This window comes from Carya illinoinensis, chromosome 16, assembly GCF_018687715.1.
Source record: "Carya illinoinensis cultivar Pawnee chromosome 16, C.illinoinensisPawnee_v1, whole genome shotgun sequence".
In the NCBI taxonomy this organism is placed as follows: Eukaryota; Viridiplantae; Streptophyta; class Magnoliopsida; order Fagales; family Juglandaceae; genus Carya; species Carya illinoinensis.
The window spans coordinates 11,743,441-11,763,481 of record NC_056767.1 but is presented as its reverse complement, the minus strand read 5'-3'; the positions used below and the strand labels follow the sequence as shown (position 1 = coordinate 11,763,481).

At 34.2% G+C, this 20,041-nt stretch overlaps 1 protein-coding gene across 1 annotated transcript; it reads left to right on the top strand.

Annotated features, from left to right (window-relative positions):
- The first annotated feature begins 6,275 nt into the window (after nt 1-6,275).
- Nucleotides 6,276-11,908, top strand: LOC122299148 (probable LRR receptor-like serine/threonine-protein kinase At2g16250). The gene is made up of 5 exons (XM_043109151.1): nt 6,276-6,619; nt 6,698-8,577; nt 9,079-9,207; nt 9,846-9,868; nt 10,839-11,908. The coding sequence occupies exons 2-5, from the start codon at nt 6,761-6,763 to the stop codon at nt 11,426-11,428; spliced, it is 2,559 nt and encodes an 852-aa protein (XP_042965085.1). The 5' UTR covers nt 6,276-6,619; nt 6,698-6,760; the 3' UTR covers nt 11,429-11,908.
- Nucleotides 11,909-20,041: the final 8,133 nt, after the last annotated feature.

Below are 20,041 nucleotides of genomic sequence, written 5' to 3'. Positions count from 1 at the left end.
TAAATAAAAAATAAAAAGTCTAGTATTAAATTTGTATAACCAATAAGTAGAACCTCTACTGAATCATAACATTTTAAAAATTTATAAATAATTAATATCTAACTAGTTGATATTTATCTATAATAACAATATATTATATGTTTACATATATTATTAATACATACACATAATATGATAGCATATATTTATGTCATATATAGTTATCACATACTAGTATATGAAATTATTAAACCTTATCAACTAATTATTGTACAAATTATAAAATATAGCTATGAAGTATATTCAATATATAGAAATAAGTAATTAGGTTATATATTATATATTTAATTATAAAAGTGTTATGCTTATATTATTAGTTAATACATACATATACATATATATATATATATATATATATATATATATATATATATATATATATTTATATATACAATTATACATAGGTGTATGTATATATTTATTAATATATGAATGAGTTTAATTGGGTCAAGCTAAAAAGTTAACTCACGCATAAATAAGCGGGTCTTAAAGAGTCTTAGTTGAGTCCAGTTGAGTTTTGTCAGGTATGTGTTATTTACTAATTGAGCGAGTATCTGCTTTTACGGATATGCTGCTTTTCTCACGAGTCATGTTCGATTTGAATTTAACCAGACGAATACCAAGCGCACTATTGAACAAACTAGTTTATTTACAGTCATAAGATCACTCCACCACTATTTAATATTTTATTATTATTTTTTATATCACATTTTTACTACTATTCACAAATTATTTAAAATTACCTCACTGCCCAAATGTAGCCATGGTCTTTTCCCTCAATAAGATTATTCAAATAAACAACTCCTAAGCTATTAAAATATCACATGTAACTTATTTGTCCAAACTCTAAACAATAGAGAAACTCTCAAAATAAATTACTACTTAATGGTCTAAATCCCTAACGAACAATAATTTTTTGTGCTATGAACAATATTCAAATAAACCCATTGCTGATTAAGTCATACATTAGTCGATTAATTTATAATAAATATGAATGAGTATGATAAAAGTGTGCGTGGCCCAATTGATACGAGCTGATTTTAGGTCATGAGTTCGATTCAGGACATAAATTAAAATTATTTATGGTAGTAAAATTTGACCTTTGAATTATGAGATAAATTTTAGACTAGTTGGATATTTTGAAGGTGCTGTGGTAGCAAGGTTTCCTTTAGAACAAAAGTTTTAGGTCAAATCGGACATTCTACAGGGGGGAGTGACTCCTATAATCGCGCTCAATAAGAATTGCTATGCTAGTCCCTCGCCTTCTTTTTATTTCTTTTTGAAAAAAAAAATGTGTAGAGCATCAAGCATTTTTTTATTAGCAAAAATTAAGCTTTATAACTATTTTACCGAAGTTTCATTTATAATCTTAACTGACTTTTTATTTTCTTATTAAGGATTTATGTTTTTTTGAAAGTTAATTAATATTTTGATTGGGAATAACTTTTTTAAGGTTTGACACATTCAAATCCAATTTTTTTTGCCTCACTAGTGACAGCCAACAAGGCAGCTTTTTAAACAATAGCTTTAAGCCAAGGAATAGAGACGCATGATGATTTTTCCAGAGAACTGGGACCACCCAACATGTTGAACAAAGTAGCAGTAAGTTAATAACAGAATTGACTTGCTAGAAAAAGTTAGATGGCAAGAAAGTCATTCCTGATTTAATACATATGGAGAAGAAGGAAGGAGGAAAGTTTAAAATAATTTTATAAAAATAAATTTATAAATTGACGTAATTTTATATTATTTGTGAGATTATATAAGTATTGTTATTATAAAATAGATTTAATATATCATATTAAATTATAATTATTATTATTTATTTTTGTAGAAACCACAATCTCCATATCTCTAAGAAAATAAAAATTAATTTAGAAGATAAATTAAAATTATCCAATATCAAAAGCTGTGTGGTCTACAGCTACAAGTTGAGTTTTCTTAATAATTTTTTTCTTTCTGCTTATCACGATGACCAAGTCTTACAAGCCCCAGAAGGGGACATATCTTGGAGGGAGCTTCTGAGATAGTTCCACTGCCATTCCCGATTGAGACTTTGGGATGATTAAGACGTGGGAATTGGGATGGAAAAAACATTAAAAATAAATAAATAAATAAAAGGCATGAATCTAATCTTTTTGGTTTTATTTTATTTTTTTATTTTATTTTATTTTTATTTTATTTTTATTTTTTTTTTCTACTTTATCTAAAGCAAATAATGTATGATTGTGAATGATGGATACTACTCCACTTAGCAATTTAATATCATTTTAAAGTGTGAACACAAAAATAAATAATTAGAATAAATAAATAAAATGCATTGAAACTAGCAATTGGATGATGATTATTGATTAATCAATCAATCATTCATGTAAATCATATTGCAATGGATTTAGACCAAGTCAAATTGGCATTTCTATGTGTTGTACAAAGCTGCTGTTAACATGTTACAATCAAACTTGTCTTGTAGCATAGGAAAAAACCCCTTTTATTTTTATTTTTGAAAAATACAATAATGATTCTTTTAATCATCTAAAAAATTCCAAAGGAAGCAGCAATTGACACGTGGAGAAGCCAAGTCAGACAAGTACTCTTCAGTTTTATTTTCTTTTGCCATGAGAAAAGCTTGAAGTATTAGTTTTTGCTCTAACCTCTTCCTCTTAAATCTTATCTCCAATTATAGAGATTTTATGGAAAAAAAATTATACAGAATTTACACACCTTAAGACGTATTTAACATTATTTAATGCAAGTCTTTTTGATATTATGTTATAAAATATGTGTTTTCCATTTGAGTCTAGCTTCAATAACAATTATTTTAAACGAATTTTATTTTTAGGATGAAGGAACTACTCCACGTTAGAATTATTGGAAAAACTAGCACAACAACCTATCGTCATGGCCTTTCACTTAAATTGTAGTATGAAAACTATCTTAAACTAAATTATCCATATTTTAATAGTAATTTCACTTTTTTCAAATGATTTATATAAGATTTATGCATTTAAACTCAAAGTTTTAAATACCATACTGGAGGCTATATCGGTCAAGGTATTGAAACGAAATATTTTGATATTAGTACCATTTCAGAATAGTCGATATATGAATAAATTATACATATAAAAATTATATTACAAAATAATACTCTATATATATGAATAAATTATATATAAATACATAAATATATATAAATTATAAATAATCTGTTCTGAATTGATGATTAAAAAATAAGATTACAATTTAAAAAAATGAAAAGAAAAATTAAAAACCGAAATATCAGTTGGTACAGACTGAAATATAGGTCTGTACAAGTCGAAATATCAACCGATAGAGTTGGTATCTGGAACAATATAAAATATAAGTATTATCTATACTGGACCAGTAGCCAATACAGCATATATCAGCCGTATCGACATATAGGTACGGTATTAAAAATAATATTTAAATGTTAACAAATTATTATTATTATTACTATTTTATTTTTAAAAATATTAGATATTAATATATTTTATTTTTTTAACAAAAGCTGTGGAGTGGGGTCTAAAGATGGGGATTATACGCGTTGAAATGATGGGGCTACCGGCACTTGCGCTAATTAAAAGTGGTCACGTTTTAGGGGAAGATGAATGTTCGTGGAGTCCTCATCAAACAAAGACATTTACCACGGACATGTCTTGCCATGTGCTCGTACCCCTATTGGTTGTGTACAAAAAAAACAAAAAAAAACTTAGAATTATATTCAGTATTTGGTCAAATGAGAAGTGAGACAGTTTTTCACTATTTTTTTAGATTACTTATTAGATTTTGTAAAAATTGATAAAATAAATTAAATAAATACTTTTTTTTTTTAAATTGTAATTATGTAATACATTGAGTTTGTGAGAGTTGATAGATAAAATTATAAAATTGTTTGAATATAATTTTTTAAGATGATTTTTTTCTATTGGTTTTTTGTTAAAGTTGTTTTGAATTATGTGTTTTATAACCCATTTTAATTATAAAAAAAGTTGAAATACTATTAATTAGTTGATGGGGCTCTAAATCTTCCACACCTTTGGTGTATTTTGGTATAGTAAAATAGAATATTGTTATATACAGTTTTAGAATATGTAAATTCTAAAAAGTATAGTCCACCAATAGAATGTCGGTTTTCAATCTCAAATTTATTTATTTATTTATTTTTAAATACAGTGCACGATATTTACATTTTAAGAGTTGCAAATTATTTTCTATTAAAATAAGAAATTGTGAATGGATTTTTTATTTTAAAAATATAATATGCATTTAAAGTAGAAGTATAAAAAATTGAGAAATGATATTTAAAATTCTAGAAAATATAAGTTTTGCATACTCTCCTTAAAAAAATAATACATAAAAAAAATATTTTTCTAATAATAATTCTCAATTTTTTTAAAAAAATAATGCTACAGTATCTAATGTTACTCTGAAATGTTCTCACCACGCTACTATCACCATTCTCAATTTGGCGAGTTGTAGCGCAAGATTTTTCCACGTGACTCGTTTTTTCCAGCCAACAAATTGACTTGATCTAGTTCACGTGCAATTTTTCCCTCTTTGACTCGGTCTCTCCTTCCTTTTATGTAACCATCCACCAAATTGAAATTCAATTTTATATTTATTTTCATTTTGATCATTTTATCGTAAATAATTTCTTCACCGAGAAACTCGAGACTCTAAAAATATTGAAAAATTAATAATTATAGTCGTAAATATATAAAAAATGTGTAATTATTTAAAAATAAATAAATACGAGATTTATATAAAAAAAATTAATCTTTTAATAATAGATTTTACTTACTTTTCAAAACGAATGCACGATATTTGAGCTCTCTATAACATACTCTATAACTATATATAACATTTCTAAAAATTATTTGTTAGAGGAATATAGTGAGCATACATTTTTTTTTTTATATTTTTTAATTTCTCAATAGGTTTAAAATAATTATAAAAAAAGAAGATATAGTAACTCCTTTTCATATTATAGTAATTTATTTTCTCCATATATGTACACTCATTTTTCTCATTATTTATTTATTTTTATATTTAATTAAGTTTTAAAATTTAGAAAAATGGGGATGTTTCTCTTATAAATTTTGTAAAATGTCTCTTATATTTTAAACTTGAACTACTTTTTCTCATTTCTTTCAAAAAAATTATTTCAAAAAGTTAATTTTTGCAAAATTTATATATTTTAAACACGTATAAATTATTTCCAATAACACGAAGATGTCTGCATGGGAATAAATAGATAATAATAAATTAAGATAAAAAAGAAAAGAAAAGAAAAAGATAATAATAAAATAAAAATATTTAGCACAGTATATAAAGTGGAAAGCATCTTTTGCGTGTGATCATTTATCGGTCGGCACCTCTAGAGATCCGACAGTCTGTAGTTGAGGCAACTTTTTATCCACCTCCTTTTTTTGGCCCATAGAAAACGACGTTTTACCCCCAAATTATACGTTCTATTCATTTTTTTTATGGCACAAAAAAAAGCAAAAATAATGGTGATGTCGATATTTTTAATATAAAATAATTATTTTAATAAATTAAATCAATAAAATATTTAAGAAATATAAAAAAATTTGACTATATGTAATAAAACGAATCAAAGAGCTACACGTGTTTTGTTATGTTCTGTTATGTATATTTATTTTTATGTATTTATAATATATTTAATTAATATAATTGATTAAATAAGTTATTTTATATAAAAAAATAATACAGTCAATCACATTAATAAGATTTATAAAAGAATAGGTAAAAGGTGATTTGTAAATCATTTTTTTGTTAAGGAGTATGATTCTAAAAAATAGTTCAATTCAGACCGATTAAGTTGATTCAATTTAAGTTTGTTAACAATTGCAAAAATTGTCATATGTATTAGTATCCATTTAGTAGAAAAATGAAAATTTCTCTAAAATTTATTAAGGCTGATTCCTGATTCCAAAGGATTAAAGTTCATTTAATTAGAGGTGAAACCAATAATTCATCACAAATCACTGATTAGAAAACACCATTTAAGTCATCAAATACATTCAAAAGATCCAATCAATAATGAAGGAAGAACCCTCAAGAATAGTCAGAGATATCAGACACAATACTTTGTGTCACATCCACATGAGCTATTACACTCACCACAGTTTTCTTCATACGTGGGCGGTGAAGAAGCGTGGCCTACCTTGCCTTAACCTTTTCTCTGGCAGTGTTTTAGCTGGAAGTGAACTTCAGCATTATATAAACTCAGAAGCCTAGCCAGGGGGCAGCCATAGCTAAAACTCACTTCCAAGCTTTGCACCTCACAACTTTGAGCAGGACCCCAAGTCCCAGTTTTTCTGCTAGCTTCCTGTGAGTGATTCTTGAAGCGACCCTGTATTGTTTTGGCGTTGCAGTGCAGAGCACTGACAGTTGGGACATAGATTTCTGCAAAAGCCTTCTAAGATCACTTAATTTGGACCAAAAATGAAGAGCGAGAGAAAGAGACACGAATCTTAATGCTGTCGGGTGTTGGACAGAGGTACAGTATCGAATGCAGAATCGGAGCTCGTGATTGGAGGTAAAAGAATTTTACAGAGCAACCATGGATAAGCGTTTATTGTTAGTGTTATTATTACTGATATTAAGTGTTTTTCAGTCAAAGTGGCCTGTGGCCGAATTAATTCTTCACTGAAGAGTCAAAGATGGACCTCCGTGGATCATGGTGAACATTAACGGGACATTATCACAAACAGCCATGGAAGAAGCTCGACGAGTTCTGGTGATGGTGGCGATATTCATGTTCGTATTGATTCGGTGTGCGGGAGCTCGGCAACAGGTGAGGCTGAGCTCCCACGTCGAACGTGTAGCGTTACTCGAGCTACGGTCGTCGCTGGGGCTCAGGAGCAAAGACTGGCCCCTCAAGGCTGACCCATGCTTGATATGGGTCGGTGTCCAGTGCCAGAATGGCCGGGTGGTTGGGATCACTGTGTCCGGGCTGAGAAGAACCCGTCTCGGGCGGAAGAATCCACAGTTCGCTTTGGATTCCCTTGCCAACTTGACCCTCTTGCAGGAGTTCAATGCTTCTGGGTTTTCGCTTCCCGGCACTATTCCCGACTGGTTCGGCAATAGCTTTAATGCACTCCAACGGCTAGATCTCCGGTCATGCTCGGTGATTGGCCCGATTCCTCCGTCCCTCGGTAACTTGCGTAAACTGAACTATTTGTATCTGTCTGGTAATAGTCTTGCCGGTGCCATCTCTCCTGCATTGGGACAGTTATCGGAACTGTTAGTTCTTGATCTTTCCCGGAATACACTTACTGGGTCAGTGCCTTCTAGTTTTGATTCTCTTGGCGCTCTTACAAAGCTTTACCTTTCTTCAAATTACTTATCTGGGTCGATTCCAGCTGGTCTGGGTAAACTTTCTAATCTTCAATACTTGAACCTTTCTGATAATAGTTTCGCTTCTTCAATACCCCTTCAATTGGGCGGCCTTTCTCAATTGGTAGAACTTGATCTTAGTAAGAATTCTTTATCCGGGTCATTGCCCGTGGACTTGAGAGGGTTGAGAAGTCTGCGGAGGATGAATGTTGAGCATAATGTTCTGGAAGGTCCATTGCCGGATGATTTGTTTATGAGTCTTAGTTCAAACATTAAAGCCACAGATGCCGTGTTCAATCTCTCAAACAATCAATTGTATGGATCTCTAAACTTATCGTCTCTTAGAAAGTTTCGTTTAGTTGATTTGTCAGATAACTATTTCCAAGGCATGGTACTTGATGCCAGTCAAACCAAAGCTACTCTGGATGGAAATTGTCTTCAGGTGCCGGGGCAGAGGAGTTTGGAGGAGTGTAGACAGTTTTATAATGAGAGAGGCTTGAGTTTTGAAGCCCCAGAAACTTCAAAGCCAAACAAAAGATCGATATACATAAGGGTGGGTTTATTTGGTGGGATTGGTTTTATAGTGCTTTTAGTATTTGTTACGGTACTTATCCTAAGAACGTGTGATAAAGGCGTCGAAAATCAAAGAGGGACTGCAAATGTAGGGTCTGTGACAGAAGGAGACTTGCCTTCGCTACCCAAGGATCCTGTCTCTATGATATGTCTGGGAGAATCATTTACGTATGAGAACATGCTGCTCTTCACTGATGATTTTAGTGAAGCAAATCTTATTAAACATGGCCACTCTGGAGACCTTTTCCACGGGTTTTTGGTTGGTGGGGTCCCTGTAGTCATCAAAAGAGTAGATTTGCGTTCCTTTAAGAAAGAATCATACATGATTGAGTTGGAGTTCTTCAGCAAGGTTGCACATACTAGGTTGGTCCCACTATTGGGGCACTGCTTGGAGCATGAAAATGAGAAGCTTTTGGTTTACAAAGATATGCCAAATGGAGACTTGGCAAATTCGTTGCACAGAGTTACAAATTCCAAGGAAGAAAAGCTCCAGTCTCTGGATTGGATTACAAGGTTGAAAATTGCAACAGGAGCTGCCGAAGGCCTAGCTTACCTACATGAATGCACCCCTCCCATTATTCACAGGTATCATTGAACTTGCTTATGGGTATCATTGTTCTCTCTTCGTACATACAAATGACATTGCTGAATATAATAGGGATGCTGTCTTAATGATCAATGACAAGGTCCGAAGATTTGAATTGTTAATTGCTGTTTTCTTATTTTGCACGTGACAGTTGCTTTTCCACATGGAGCCCTAAAAAATGATTTTATATTAGACCTTTAGTGCCTTGTGATGCATATAGTTTTAGCAATATATGCTGGTGAAGATGTCTTTACTTCATCAGAATTCTAACATGAGTTCGTGGTGATCCTTTTCATGTGCTTTCAATTAGGCAATTTCGATTAACAATATTATCATTGATAATTTTAACATGCTTGCATTTCAGTAAATTCCAGACACGTTTTGATTTTTGATATAGTATAAATTCCTTTTTAAGCTTGTCTTTTTATTCTAGATTTATCTGGAAGCATTATACCCAGTGGTGGAAATACTAACTCCAATCATATTTTTGGTTGTTGAAGAGATATTCAAGCAAGCAGTATACTTCTTGATGATAAATTTGAAGTGAGACTTGGAAGTTTGAGCGAGGTTCATGTCCAGGAAGGAGATTCTCGCCACAATGTGCTCGCAAGGTTCTGGCGGAAGCCCCAGTACGTACTATGAACTTAATATTTTCCTTGCATTTTCACTTGCATATGAATTTCCTTGCATGATTCAAGCTGTGCATTGCACCTGCAAGACCCCCCTCACAAAAAAGTACAAAAGGAAAAAAATATGAATCTTCTCTTCCTTCGAACATATGTTGAGATTTATAACCTGGTATAAATATGCTCTGGAAGAGTGTCATTGGCTGCACAAGTTGGCATGTCTTGAGATTTGGTTGATGTAGAAAAATTTTGTCTTAAAAACTTTGAGAAGATAATTAATCATAATAAGATAATGACAATATTTAATAACATATTGTATCTGTAAAATGTGTCTATAGAAAAGCAGGGGTGGGACTGAATCCATTCATCTTCTCACTTTGTTGCAGGCAGTTTGATAACCTGCATGTACTGTAATTCTATATAGAGATGCAAATACTTTGATCACTTGGCGCCATGAAATGAATTACTTAAAAAAAAGAATGTTTAATCCAAACGACTTGCTAATTAGTTGGGAATCTAATTGAATCTTTTTTCTGTTTGAATTTTCATTTTTGTTACTTTTCTTTCCATGGTTAAATATGTTTCTTTTGTTTTGAATTCTGTTCATTGTTGTAACATTATTCCTCTTTGGTCCTGTGCAGAATTTCTGAACAAGGTCCTTCTGGTACGTGTATTCACTTATATTTTCTGGATGCAATTTATTTCCTTTTCCTATTTTAACATACAGAAATATAATTAGACCCGCTTCCTCTTTGGTTGATCATCTTGACCTACTCGTTCCTGTGGATATTGGGCTATGTATAGGGGCAGAGACTCAGAGTTACAAATATTTTAGGAAAAATCTTCTTGCAAGCATACTTTGTGTACCAATTTGCACACCGATATTGATATGTAAGGTATATGTTTAATAAAACGGTGTGAATTGAAAACGGAAATAATTTTCACGGAAATAAAAAAAAAAGTCATCAGTGCACGAATTGGTACACAAAATCTGCTTGTGCCTAGCAAAACTCAATATTTTATTGGGGGGCCAACCTGCCTAAGCATGTAATTATACATAATCTCCCTCTGTGGCTCTGTGTAGTGTAATGTGTGTATTTATGTAAAACTTTTCTTTCAATACTAAAGTTTCCAAGTTTGCTATAGACATAAACGGAAAATATTTTAACAGGCAGCTCAAGATTTTCTTCAAATTATGCCCAATGATGACCTTTCATGGAATAAAATTTATACATGATCATCTCGATTTTGAAATTCTTAGCAATTTCTTTCTCAATATAAGCTATAAACTGATTTACTAGAAACCCATCTTCCATTCTAGTACGCAATCTAGTTTTCATAATTTTCACATGGAAAGCTATCTTGTTAGTTGTATAGTCATTTCGAGGCTAATATTTAGAAGGCTAAAAAATTAGGTCACTTCATGAAAAAACAATGATGACTCTATAAGAATCATAAAAAAGTATTGGGGGACCCAGTGGTAGCCCCCCCCCCCCCCCCCCCCCCACGGGGCGGGATTAAGACGTCTTATAAATGTGCCATTTCAGATATTTTTCTATCTTTCAACTATGTAATATTTGGAAAAGAAAAGAGAACTTACAAGTGTTTTTTCCCATTTCTTTGGCAATCGACAGGCTCATCATCAGCAACTTGTGCCCATGATGTTTACTGTTTTGGGAAAGTCTTGCTTGAGCTTGTAACGGGTAAGCTTGGCATCAGCAAATCAGATGATGATGCTACAAGAGAGTGGCTGGAACAAATGCTTCCTTACATCAGCTCATCTGACAAGGAACTGGTAACTACAATTATTGACCCATCTCTGATCATAGATGAGGATCTATTGGAAGAGGTATGGGCTATGGCAATTGTGGCCAGGTCATGCCTCAACCCCAAGCCTTCCAAGCGCCCCCCAATGAAACATGTCCTCAAAGCATTGGAAAACCCTGTGAAGGTGGTCAGGGAGGAGAGTTTTACCTCTGTGAGGATGCGAACAATGTCATCGAGCTCTTGGAGTTTTGCCTTCTTTGGTAGCTGGCAGCACAGCTCATCAGACGGTGCCACCAATCCCGGCCATACTGGTACCAGTGGCTCGAGACAGTCTGGGAGAGTAAATTCTCATGGAAGTGGCGGACATGATCACTCATCTTCAAATAAAAGGTTATCCAGTGAAATTTTCCCTGAACCAATTGAAATGCTAGACCTAGAGAGGCAAGATGAACATTAGCTGAAGAGGTGAGTGTTTGTTGCCTTTTGTTGATAATACTGGGGACTGCACAATTGCCTGCCTGGCTGCTCAACAGCACTCCCAAACAGCAACCTTTTCCAATCTCCTTTGATATGTGGTCCAAAGCCATCTAATGATATGTGGTCTGCTGACTGATCTGATGAGGAGTACCTGGTGGGGAAAATGCTGTTTTACGCCGACAGAAGATATCCAATGAAGGGGGTCCTGTAAATTGAACCAGACTTAGAAATATTGAAAGCTTGTTTGTTATGAAAGCAAATTGCAATTTTTTCTCTGCTATGGAAGCTTTCTCATAGATCCCATACGTGTAAGATATGATTGTAAGATGTTAGAATTTCTTCTTGTGGGAGACTATTGAGTCTTTCTTAGCAGAAAAAGAAGAATAACCTGTGCAAAATAGGGCATTGTTGTACTTCGAATTTGTTCAGTAATGGAAAGCTACTCGATGTTTCTGATGAACATTTGTTTCTTGTTGGGAATTTGAACATGTTGATTACATCTTCTAGCATGCGTAACCATTATTTAGATATGATAATTGTCTCTGAAAAAAGCAAAAAGACGAAATATTTTTACAACATGCTATGAATACAACCCTCAGCATGCAAGATTGCCAGGCTCTTTTGGAGTTATCCAGATTTTGGACCATGACACAAATATTCTCGGAGTTCCAGCCTTCCAGGTGCCAAAGGAAGTGTTGGGGTTTAATAGCACTGTTGTTATTATAAACCAAAGGAAGTAGACCAGATGAAACTTTACGAGCAAGGTAGACCAGAGGAGGTAGGCCAAAGCAGGTGGACTATAGAGGTAAACCGAAGCAGCTATGCCGGGGAGGTAGACTAGAGGAAGTAGACAAGCAACTCTAGATCGAGGAGGTAGCTCATGACAGACAGGCCCCAGAAAGAGGACCGATTAGGTAGATTTGAGGAGGTAGACCAAGTAAGAAGACCTGAGGAGGTAAGCATATTTCCCATATGAAGGTGGGGGGATATTAATTCCTTCCCAATTCACATCTCATCGCCTTAAGCTAGGCAAAGAGCCAACTTTTGTCAGGTTCCATTTCTTGGACACTACAAACAATACTGATGTCTTCCTCACAAACACCAGAACCTAAGTGTTGGGATTTTACTTCAATAATTTCTTGAAGGTCAACCATAAAATATTTAAGATCTTAATTTTTAAATTTTCTCAAAGAAAAGGAAAACCTTATACACATAGTTTTTGGGTGATATCAACCTGATTATGTCGATACAAAAATGATCATGAAAGTTCCATGTTTATGCATCTGATATACAAACAATTAATTAACAGATTCATCAATTCAAATCTAAATAAAGAGCATGTGCAAGATAGACGATTAAACAGAGTATATAGAGGGCATGACTACTGGTGATAAGGCTGTAAATGAATCAGTCTGTTCGAGAGCTTGCTTAGTACTCGCTCAGTTAAACTCGAATCAAACTTTACTTGTCAAAAAAAGGTTTGTCTATGAAAGCAAATATCTGCTCGGTTAGTAAATGATATATACCCGATTAAACTCAACTTGACTTGGCTAAGGATCATTAAAACCCATTCGTTTATGTCCGAGTTGACTCATTAGTTCCACTCAATTAAAGCTTACTCATATATTGATAAACATATACATATACCTATGTAAATAATTAGTCGATAAGATTTAAAAATTTTATATACTGGTATGTGGAAATCATACATGAAATATGTAAATTGGTGTGTCAATACAATTATTATTGTTGCTTTTCTAATAGTCTTTCTTTCTTATGTGAATAAGTAAATAAATCTGGACCCTTGATTTATAGTGAAGATTCAACAAGTTGATCACGTGAAGGGCTTGTGACTTGTAAGCTGCATCAGAATAAATTTCAAGTGTTCGCAAAATGGTGACACGTGTTGGCATCTGTAATGTTGTATAAATATGTACTTATCTGTTGTAAACCTAATTTCATTTGATTCATTCCATCTGGGTATTCAAAAGGCTTCGACAGAAAGCTTGAGAGAGGGGAAAAATTAGGGCTTGTTTAGGGTTTTCACTGAGAGAGAAATCTGTGCGATTTCTGGTTTGTGAGATAAGGGCTAAGTAATCTAGTTGTTTCTGAGGCTTCTCTGTGAAGGATGTTGATCATCAATAAAGCTCTAAGGCCATTCTTGCCGTGGACGTAAACCATTAGGGTTGAACCACGTAAATCAGTTGTGATCTTTCTTTACTTTTATTTTTCTTTGATTTCTTGTTCTTTATTTGATCATTGTTTATATTCTTGCTATTTTCTTATTTTATTTTGTATTCTGGTTTCTTGTTAAACTCGTTGGTTCTTGAAGAGGTTTTTTGTATATATATTAAACTGGTTTTAAGTTTTGTTTTCAAAAGAGGAAATAGGGTATTTTTTCTAACAAGTGGTATCTAGAGCCCAGGTTCGATGGGAACCATGAAGTTTGATATAGAGAAGTTTATTGGGGATAATGACTTCGGCTTATGGAGGATCAAGATGAGGGCACTGCTAGTCAAACATGGATTGTAGGATGCCCTCCTTGGTGTGAAAAAAAAGGTTCTTCTTCGAAAGAGGAAGAAAAGGAGGCTATCCATAAGGACATTCTCCAAAAATTTCACAGTGCCATAATCCTCTCTCTTGCGGATAAAGTCCTGAGAGAAGTGGCTAATGAGGACATTGCTGCGGGTATATGGCTGAAATTAGAAAACCTGTATATGAATAAATCCCTAGCTAATAGACTTCACAAGAAAACCAAGCTTTATACTTTTCGGATGACCCCTGGGACTCTAATAGGGCAGTATCTGGATGAGTTTAATAAAATTATCCTAGACCTAGCAAATATAGACATTAAGGTGGAGGATATTAGGCCATCCTCTTGATGAGTTCTTTAGACTTATACATAAGTCTAAAAGAAACCATGATGTATGATAGAGACTCACTTACTCTAGATGAAGTACAATCTATACTTCATACTAGGGAATTACATAACAAAGGTGACACCAAACAAAATCATGGGGAAGGTTTGTTTGTTAGGGGTAGAATAGAAAAGAGAGAGAAGAGGGGCAAACAAGAAGTCTAGGTCTAAGTCAAAAGGAAAACATTTTAAATATTTTCAGTGTCACAAGGAAGGGCATTTCTAGAAAGATTGCCCTAAAAGAAAGACTACCTAGGGAATAAACCCATAGAGGCATGGGATGTCTCTGTGGTATTAGAGGGATATGAGAGTGCTGAGGTACTCACTGTAAGTGAAGTTGATTCAAAATCAGAATGGATAATGGACTCTGGCTGTTCTTTTCATATGTGCCCAATCAGAGATTGGTTTGAAATATTCTCTGACTTAAACGGGGGACATTAGTCCTGAAAAATAATAAGTTCTGCAAAATCATAGGTATAGGGTCAAGTTAGACTTAAAATGCATGATGGTATTGAAAGAGTTTTGAGGGAGGTCAAGTTTATACCTGAGTTAAAGAGAAATCTAATTTCTCTTGGCATGCGTGATTTATCAAGATGCACCTTCAAATCTGAGGCATGGGTTCTTAGGGTTGCTAAAGGTTCCTTAGTCATTATGAAAGGGGTAATTAAAAATGGGTTGTACACACTACTTGGAAAAACTGTAGTTGGGGAGGCATCTACTATATAGAACACTATAGAGAATAAATCTGTGGTATGGCATGGGAGGCTTGGACATGTAAGTCGAAGGGGCCTTTAAGAATTGCAAAAATAAGGGTTGCTGAGTGTCCAGAACCTAGGGAATTTACCTTTCTGTGAAGATTGTATCTATAGGAAGGCAAAGAGGGTCAGTTTTAAGTCAGCAATCCATAACACTAAACAAACCTTAGACTATGTCCATTCTGACCTCTGGGTACCTGCAAGAGTAAGTTCACACAGTGGAGAGAGTTATTTCCTCTCCTTGGTGGATGATTACTCTAAGAAGGTCTGGATTTATATCCTTAAGAACAAGAGTGACACGCTTGAAAAATTCAAGGAGTGGAAGTCCCTAGTGAAAAATCAAGTAAGTAGAAAACTGAAGATATTAAGGACTAATAATGGCCTAGAGTTTCTATCCAATGAATTTAACCTGTACTATCAAAAGGAAGGAATTCTTAGGTATAAGACAGTGAGGGAAACCCCTCAACAGAATGGTTTAGCTGAAAGAATGAACATGACCATCTTAGAAAGGGTAAGGTGTATGTTGTCTAATTCAGGGTTGCCCAAACCTTTCTGGGCAGAAGTTGCTATGACTGTTGTTCACCTCATAAATAGGTGTCCCTCCACTGCTATAGGGTTTAAAATCCCACAAGAGTTATGGTCTGGGAAACCTCCCAGCTATGACTACCTTAAAGTTTTTGGGTGTGTTGCTTATGCACATGCAAAAACTGATAAGTTAGAACCTAGGGCACTTACATACATTTTTATAGGGTATCATGAAGGGGTTAAGGGATACAAACTTTGGGTAGATGGACTTGGAATGTATTAGTGTATTGTGAGTAGGGATGTGACCTTTAATGAGTCACAAATGGCTTGGGTACAGGAGGAAAAACTAAACCAAGAAGTTGATAAGTCCTTAGGGGGATTACAAGTTGAGGTGGAGTAGGTTAACACTCAACCTAAACCTGAAACTGAAGAAGGCAATAACCTTGAGGAAGAAATTTCAGGGGACCTAGATCGAGGTGGAGTTAGCTCTTATAATTTGGTTAGAAATAGGCAAAAGAGAGTTATTAAACCACCGATAAGGTATGGTCAAGCTGATCTTACAGCTTTTGCTTTATCAGTAGCTAGTGAGGTTGTCTACCAGGAACCTAGATCTTATAAAGAGGCAGTGACAAGTAAGGACTCCTCTAAATGGATGTATGCCATGCATGAGGAGATGGAATCTCTTAATAAGAGCAAAACCTGGGTTCTAGTGCCTAAACCTCAAGGAGTTAAAGTAGTTGGATCCAAGTGGATCTATAAGAAGAAAGAAAGCATACCAGGAATAGAAGGAACTAGGTATAAGGCTAGGCTTGTAGCTAAAAGCTTTACACAGAGAGAGGAAACTGACTTTAATGAAATTTTCTTTCCAGTGGTTAAACATAACTTAATTAGGTTATTGCTAGCCTATACAACTTTTGAAAACTTGCATCTAGAACAATTAGATGTTAAAATTGCTTTTCTGCATGGGGAACTTGAAGAAGAAATTTATATGCAATCTCCTGAAGGTTTTACTAATGAAATTAAAAATAATCAAGTGTGTCTTCTTAAAAAATCTTTATATGGCCTGAAACAATCACCTAGGCAGTGGTATAAGAGATTTGACACACACATAATTAGTAATAATTTTAAAAGGAGCTGCTATGATAGTTGTGTCTATTACAAGGAAAAAAATGAATATTTGTTTATCTCTTACTGTATGTAGACAATATACTGGTGGCTTGTAAGGACACTATTTTAATTGATCAAGTTAAATGCATGCTAAAATCAGAGTTTGAAATGAAAGAACTGGGTCTTGCTAAGAAAATATTAGGAATGGAAATTGTAAGGGACAGAACTGCTAGGGTGCTATATCTGTCCTAGAAAAATTACATTTCTAAAATTCTTAAAGAGGTTTGGTATGGAACAAGTGAAACCTGTTAACACACCCTTAGGTCAGCATTTCAAATTGTCGATTGATCAGGCTTCTAAAATAGATTCTGACATTAGCTTTATGCATCAAATCCCCTATGCTAGTATGGTGGGAAGTATAATGTATGCAATGGTCTATTCTAGACCTGACCTCACTTATACAGTGAGTATAGTTTATAGATTTATGGGTAATCTAGGAAAACCCCATTGGCAGGCCATTAAATGGGTATTGAGGTATCTGGCAGGCTCTACTAATTTAGGTCTCAGTTTTGAGAATAATGTTGAAAAGGGTTGTGAGTTGACTGGTTTTGTAGACTCTAATTTTGTAGGAAATATAGATATTAGGAAATCCTTAACTGGTTATGTATTTACTGCATTTGAGAGAGCTGTTAGTTGGAAATCACACTTACAATCTGTTGTGGCTTTGTCCACCAAAGAAGCGGAATATATAGCATTGACTGAAGCAATAAAAGAGGCCATATGGTTAAAGGGTATTGCAAGTGAGTTAAATATTTTTAATAGCAATATTACAGTACACTGTGATAATTAGAGCACGCTACACTTAGCTAAAAATCAAGTTTACCATGAAAGGTCCAAACATATTGATATTAGGCTTCATTTTGTTAGAGATGTTATAGAATTTAAGGTCATAAGTGTGGAGAAAGTCTCAACTGTGGATAACCCCTCACATATGATGACCAAGTGTCTCCCCTGGTCTAAGTTCAGATATTGTCTAAACTTAGTTGGTATGGAGTCTAGAATCTGTCCTCATTAGGGGGACAATGTAAGAATAGCCGATGATGAGAATTAAAAAGGACTTGGCAATAAATGTTTTGCCAAGGTGGAGATTTGTAAATTGGTGTGTCAATACATTTATTATTGTTTCTTTTCCAATAGTCTTTCTTTCTTATATGAATAAGTAGATAAATTTGGACCCTTGATTTGTAGTGAAGATTCAACAGGTTGATCACGTGAAGGGCTTGTGACTCGTAATCTGCATTAGAATAAATTTCAAGTGTTTGAGCCGCAAGATGGTGACACGTGTTGGCATCTGTAATGTTGTATAAATATGTACTTATCTGTTGTAGACCTAATTTCATTCGATTCATTCCATCCGGGTATTTCAAAGGCTTCAACAGAAAGCTTGAAAGAGGGGAAAAATTAGGGCTTGCCTAGGGTTTTCATTGAGAGAAAAATCTATGCAATTTCTAGTTTGTGAGATGAGGGCTATGTAATCTAGTTATTTCTGAGGCTTCTCTGTGAAGGATATTGATCATCAATAAAGCTCTAAGGCCATTCCTGCCATGGACATAGACCATTAGGGTCGAATTATGTAAATCGGTTGTGTTCTTTCTTTACTTTTATTTTTCTTTGATTTCTTCTTTATTTGATCATTGTTTATATTCTTGCTATTTTCTTGTTTTATTTTGCAATCTGGTTTCTTTTTAAACTCGTGGTTCTTGAAGAGGTTTTCTGTATATATATTAAACTAGTTTTAAGTTATGTTTTTGAAAGAGGAAATAGAGTATTTTTCTAACAAAATAGATATATGCTATCATATATTTGAGGAGAAGGGATAAGCATATTTTTTCTCTACTAAATATGTGGGTTATTTTTTCCTCTACTAAATCTGAGGAAGGGATCTCATTTCTGGAAGGGGATTATGCGATTAATGCCAATTGTGTTGAAAAATTCTAGATGGGTTATTTGCAACAAAAATTCTAGCTTTTAGTTCGATAACTGACTAGGAGGATTTTGGCAGAGAGCATATCGGTGATTAGGGATTCTGGGTTGTAGCTCAAGTCTCTTTGGTCTGAATCAGTTGGAATGTAGTGCTGCTTCGGTACTTAGTTTCTGAGCAGCTGGTGCAGAAAATTACTAGGTCAGATATCAAGTTGAAGAAGGGAGAGGATAAATGAGTTTGGGCCCCTTCGGCTGATGGTAATTTCTCCACTAAATTTGTGTGGCAGCTTGTGCGGAAAAAAGGGAATTTGTGCTCTTGGTGCATATGGTTGTGGCATGATGTAGTGCCCAATAAGATGTCATTTTGCTGTCGGAGGGCTAGAAGAAAATCATTACTAGTTGATGAGGCTATTATGCAGTTGAGTTTTTTGATGGTATCAAAATGTTCTTGCTGTGCAGAGACTAATATGGAGACATTAGACCATGTCCTATGTGAGGGGGAGGGGCTGAAAAAAAATCTGGAGTTATTTTGAGTCGATTTGTGGATTTGGTTGCCATGGCTTCTAACTTGGGATGGGATGATGATTTTTTGGTTGAGGCGTGCGGCATCTACTTCGCAGGTTGGTTGGATCCGTGGTGTGCTACCCATTATTATTTCTTGGGCTCTTTGGAGAGCTAGATGTGCGTCTCGGATGGAGGGTGTTAATTTTGATTGGAAGGTCATTTTGAGAGTAGTGAAAGTGAACTTAAGGGATATTTCAAATAGCTTTCGGAAATTCAAAATGATGTGCACTAATGATTTTTCAATTTTGCAGGATCTTAATTGTCCTATTCTTCCGGTTTGTGAAAAATTACCAAGATTAATAGCTTGGAAATAGCCGGATATGAGTTTTATTAAACTTAATGTTGATGGTGGATCTATTGGAAATTCGGGGAGATTCGGTGGTGGTGGCATCCTTTGGGACTATAGGGGTAAGATGATATTGGATTTTGCTCACTTTTATGGTCATGCGACAAATACTATTGCCGAGAGCTATGCTCTTCTTGATGGTCTTCGTTTGTGTCACTCACTTGGTTTGAGAGATTTATGGTGGAATCTAATTCAAGTGTTGTGATGGGTTGGCTAGCTTCAAGGATATGCAAATATTGGTTTCTTTGGAACTTTTGTGGAAAAATAAAATCTCTTGTTAATTTGTTCAATATTCACTTTTGACATAATTTTAGAAAGGCTAACATGACAACATATTTTTCGGCAAAAGAAGGCACAATGGGTAGATCTTTTGATTTTATTGGTGAGGATTTGGTG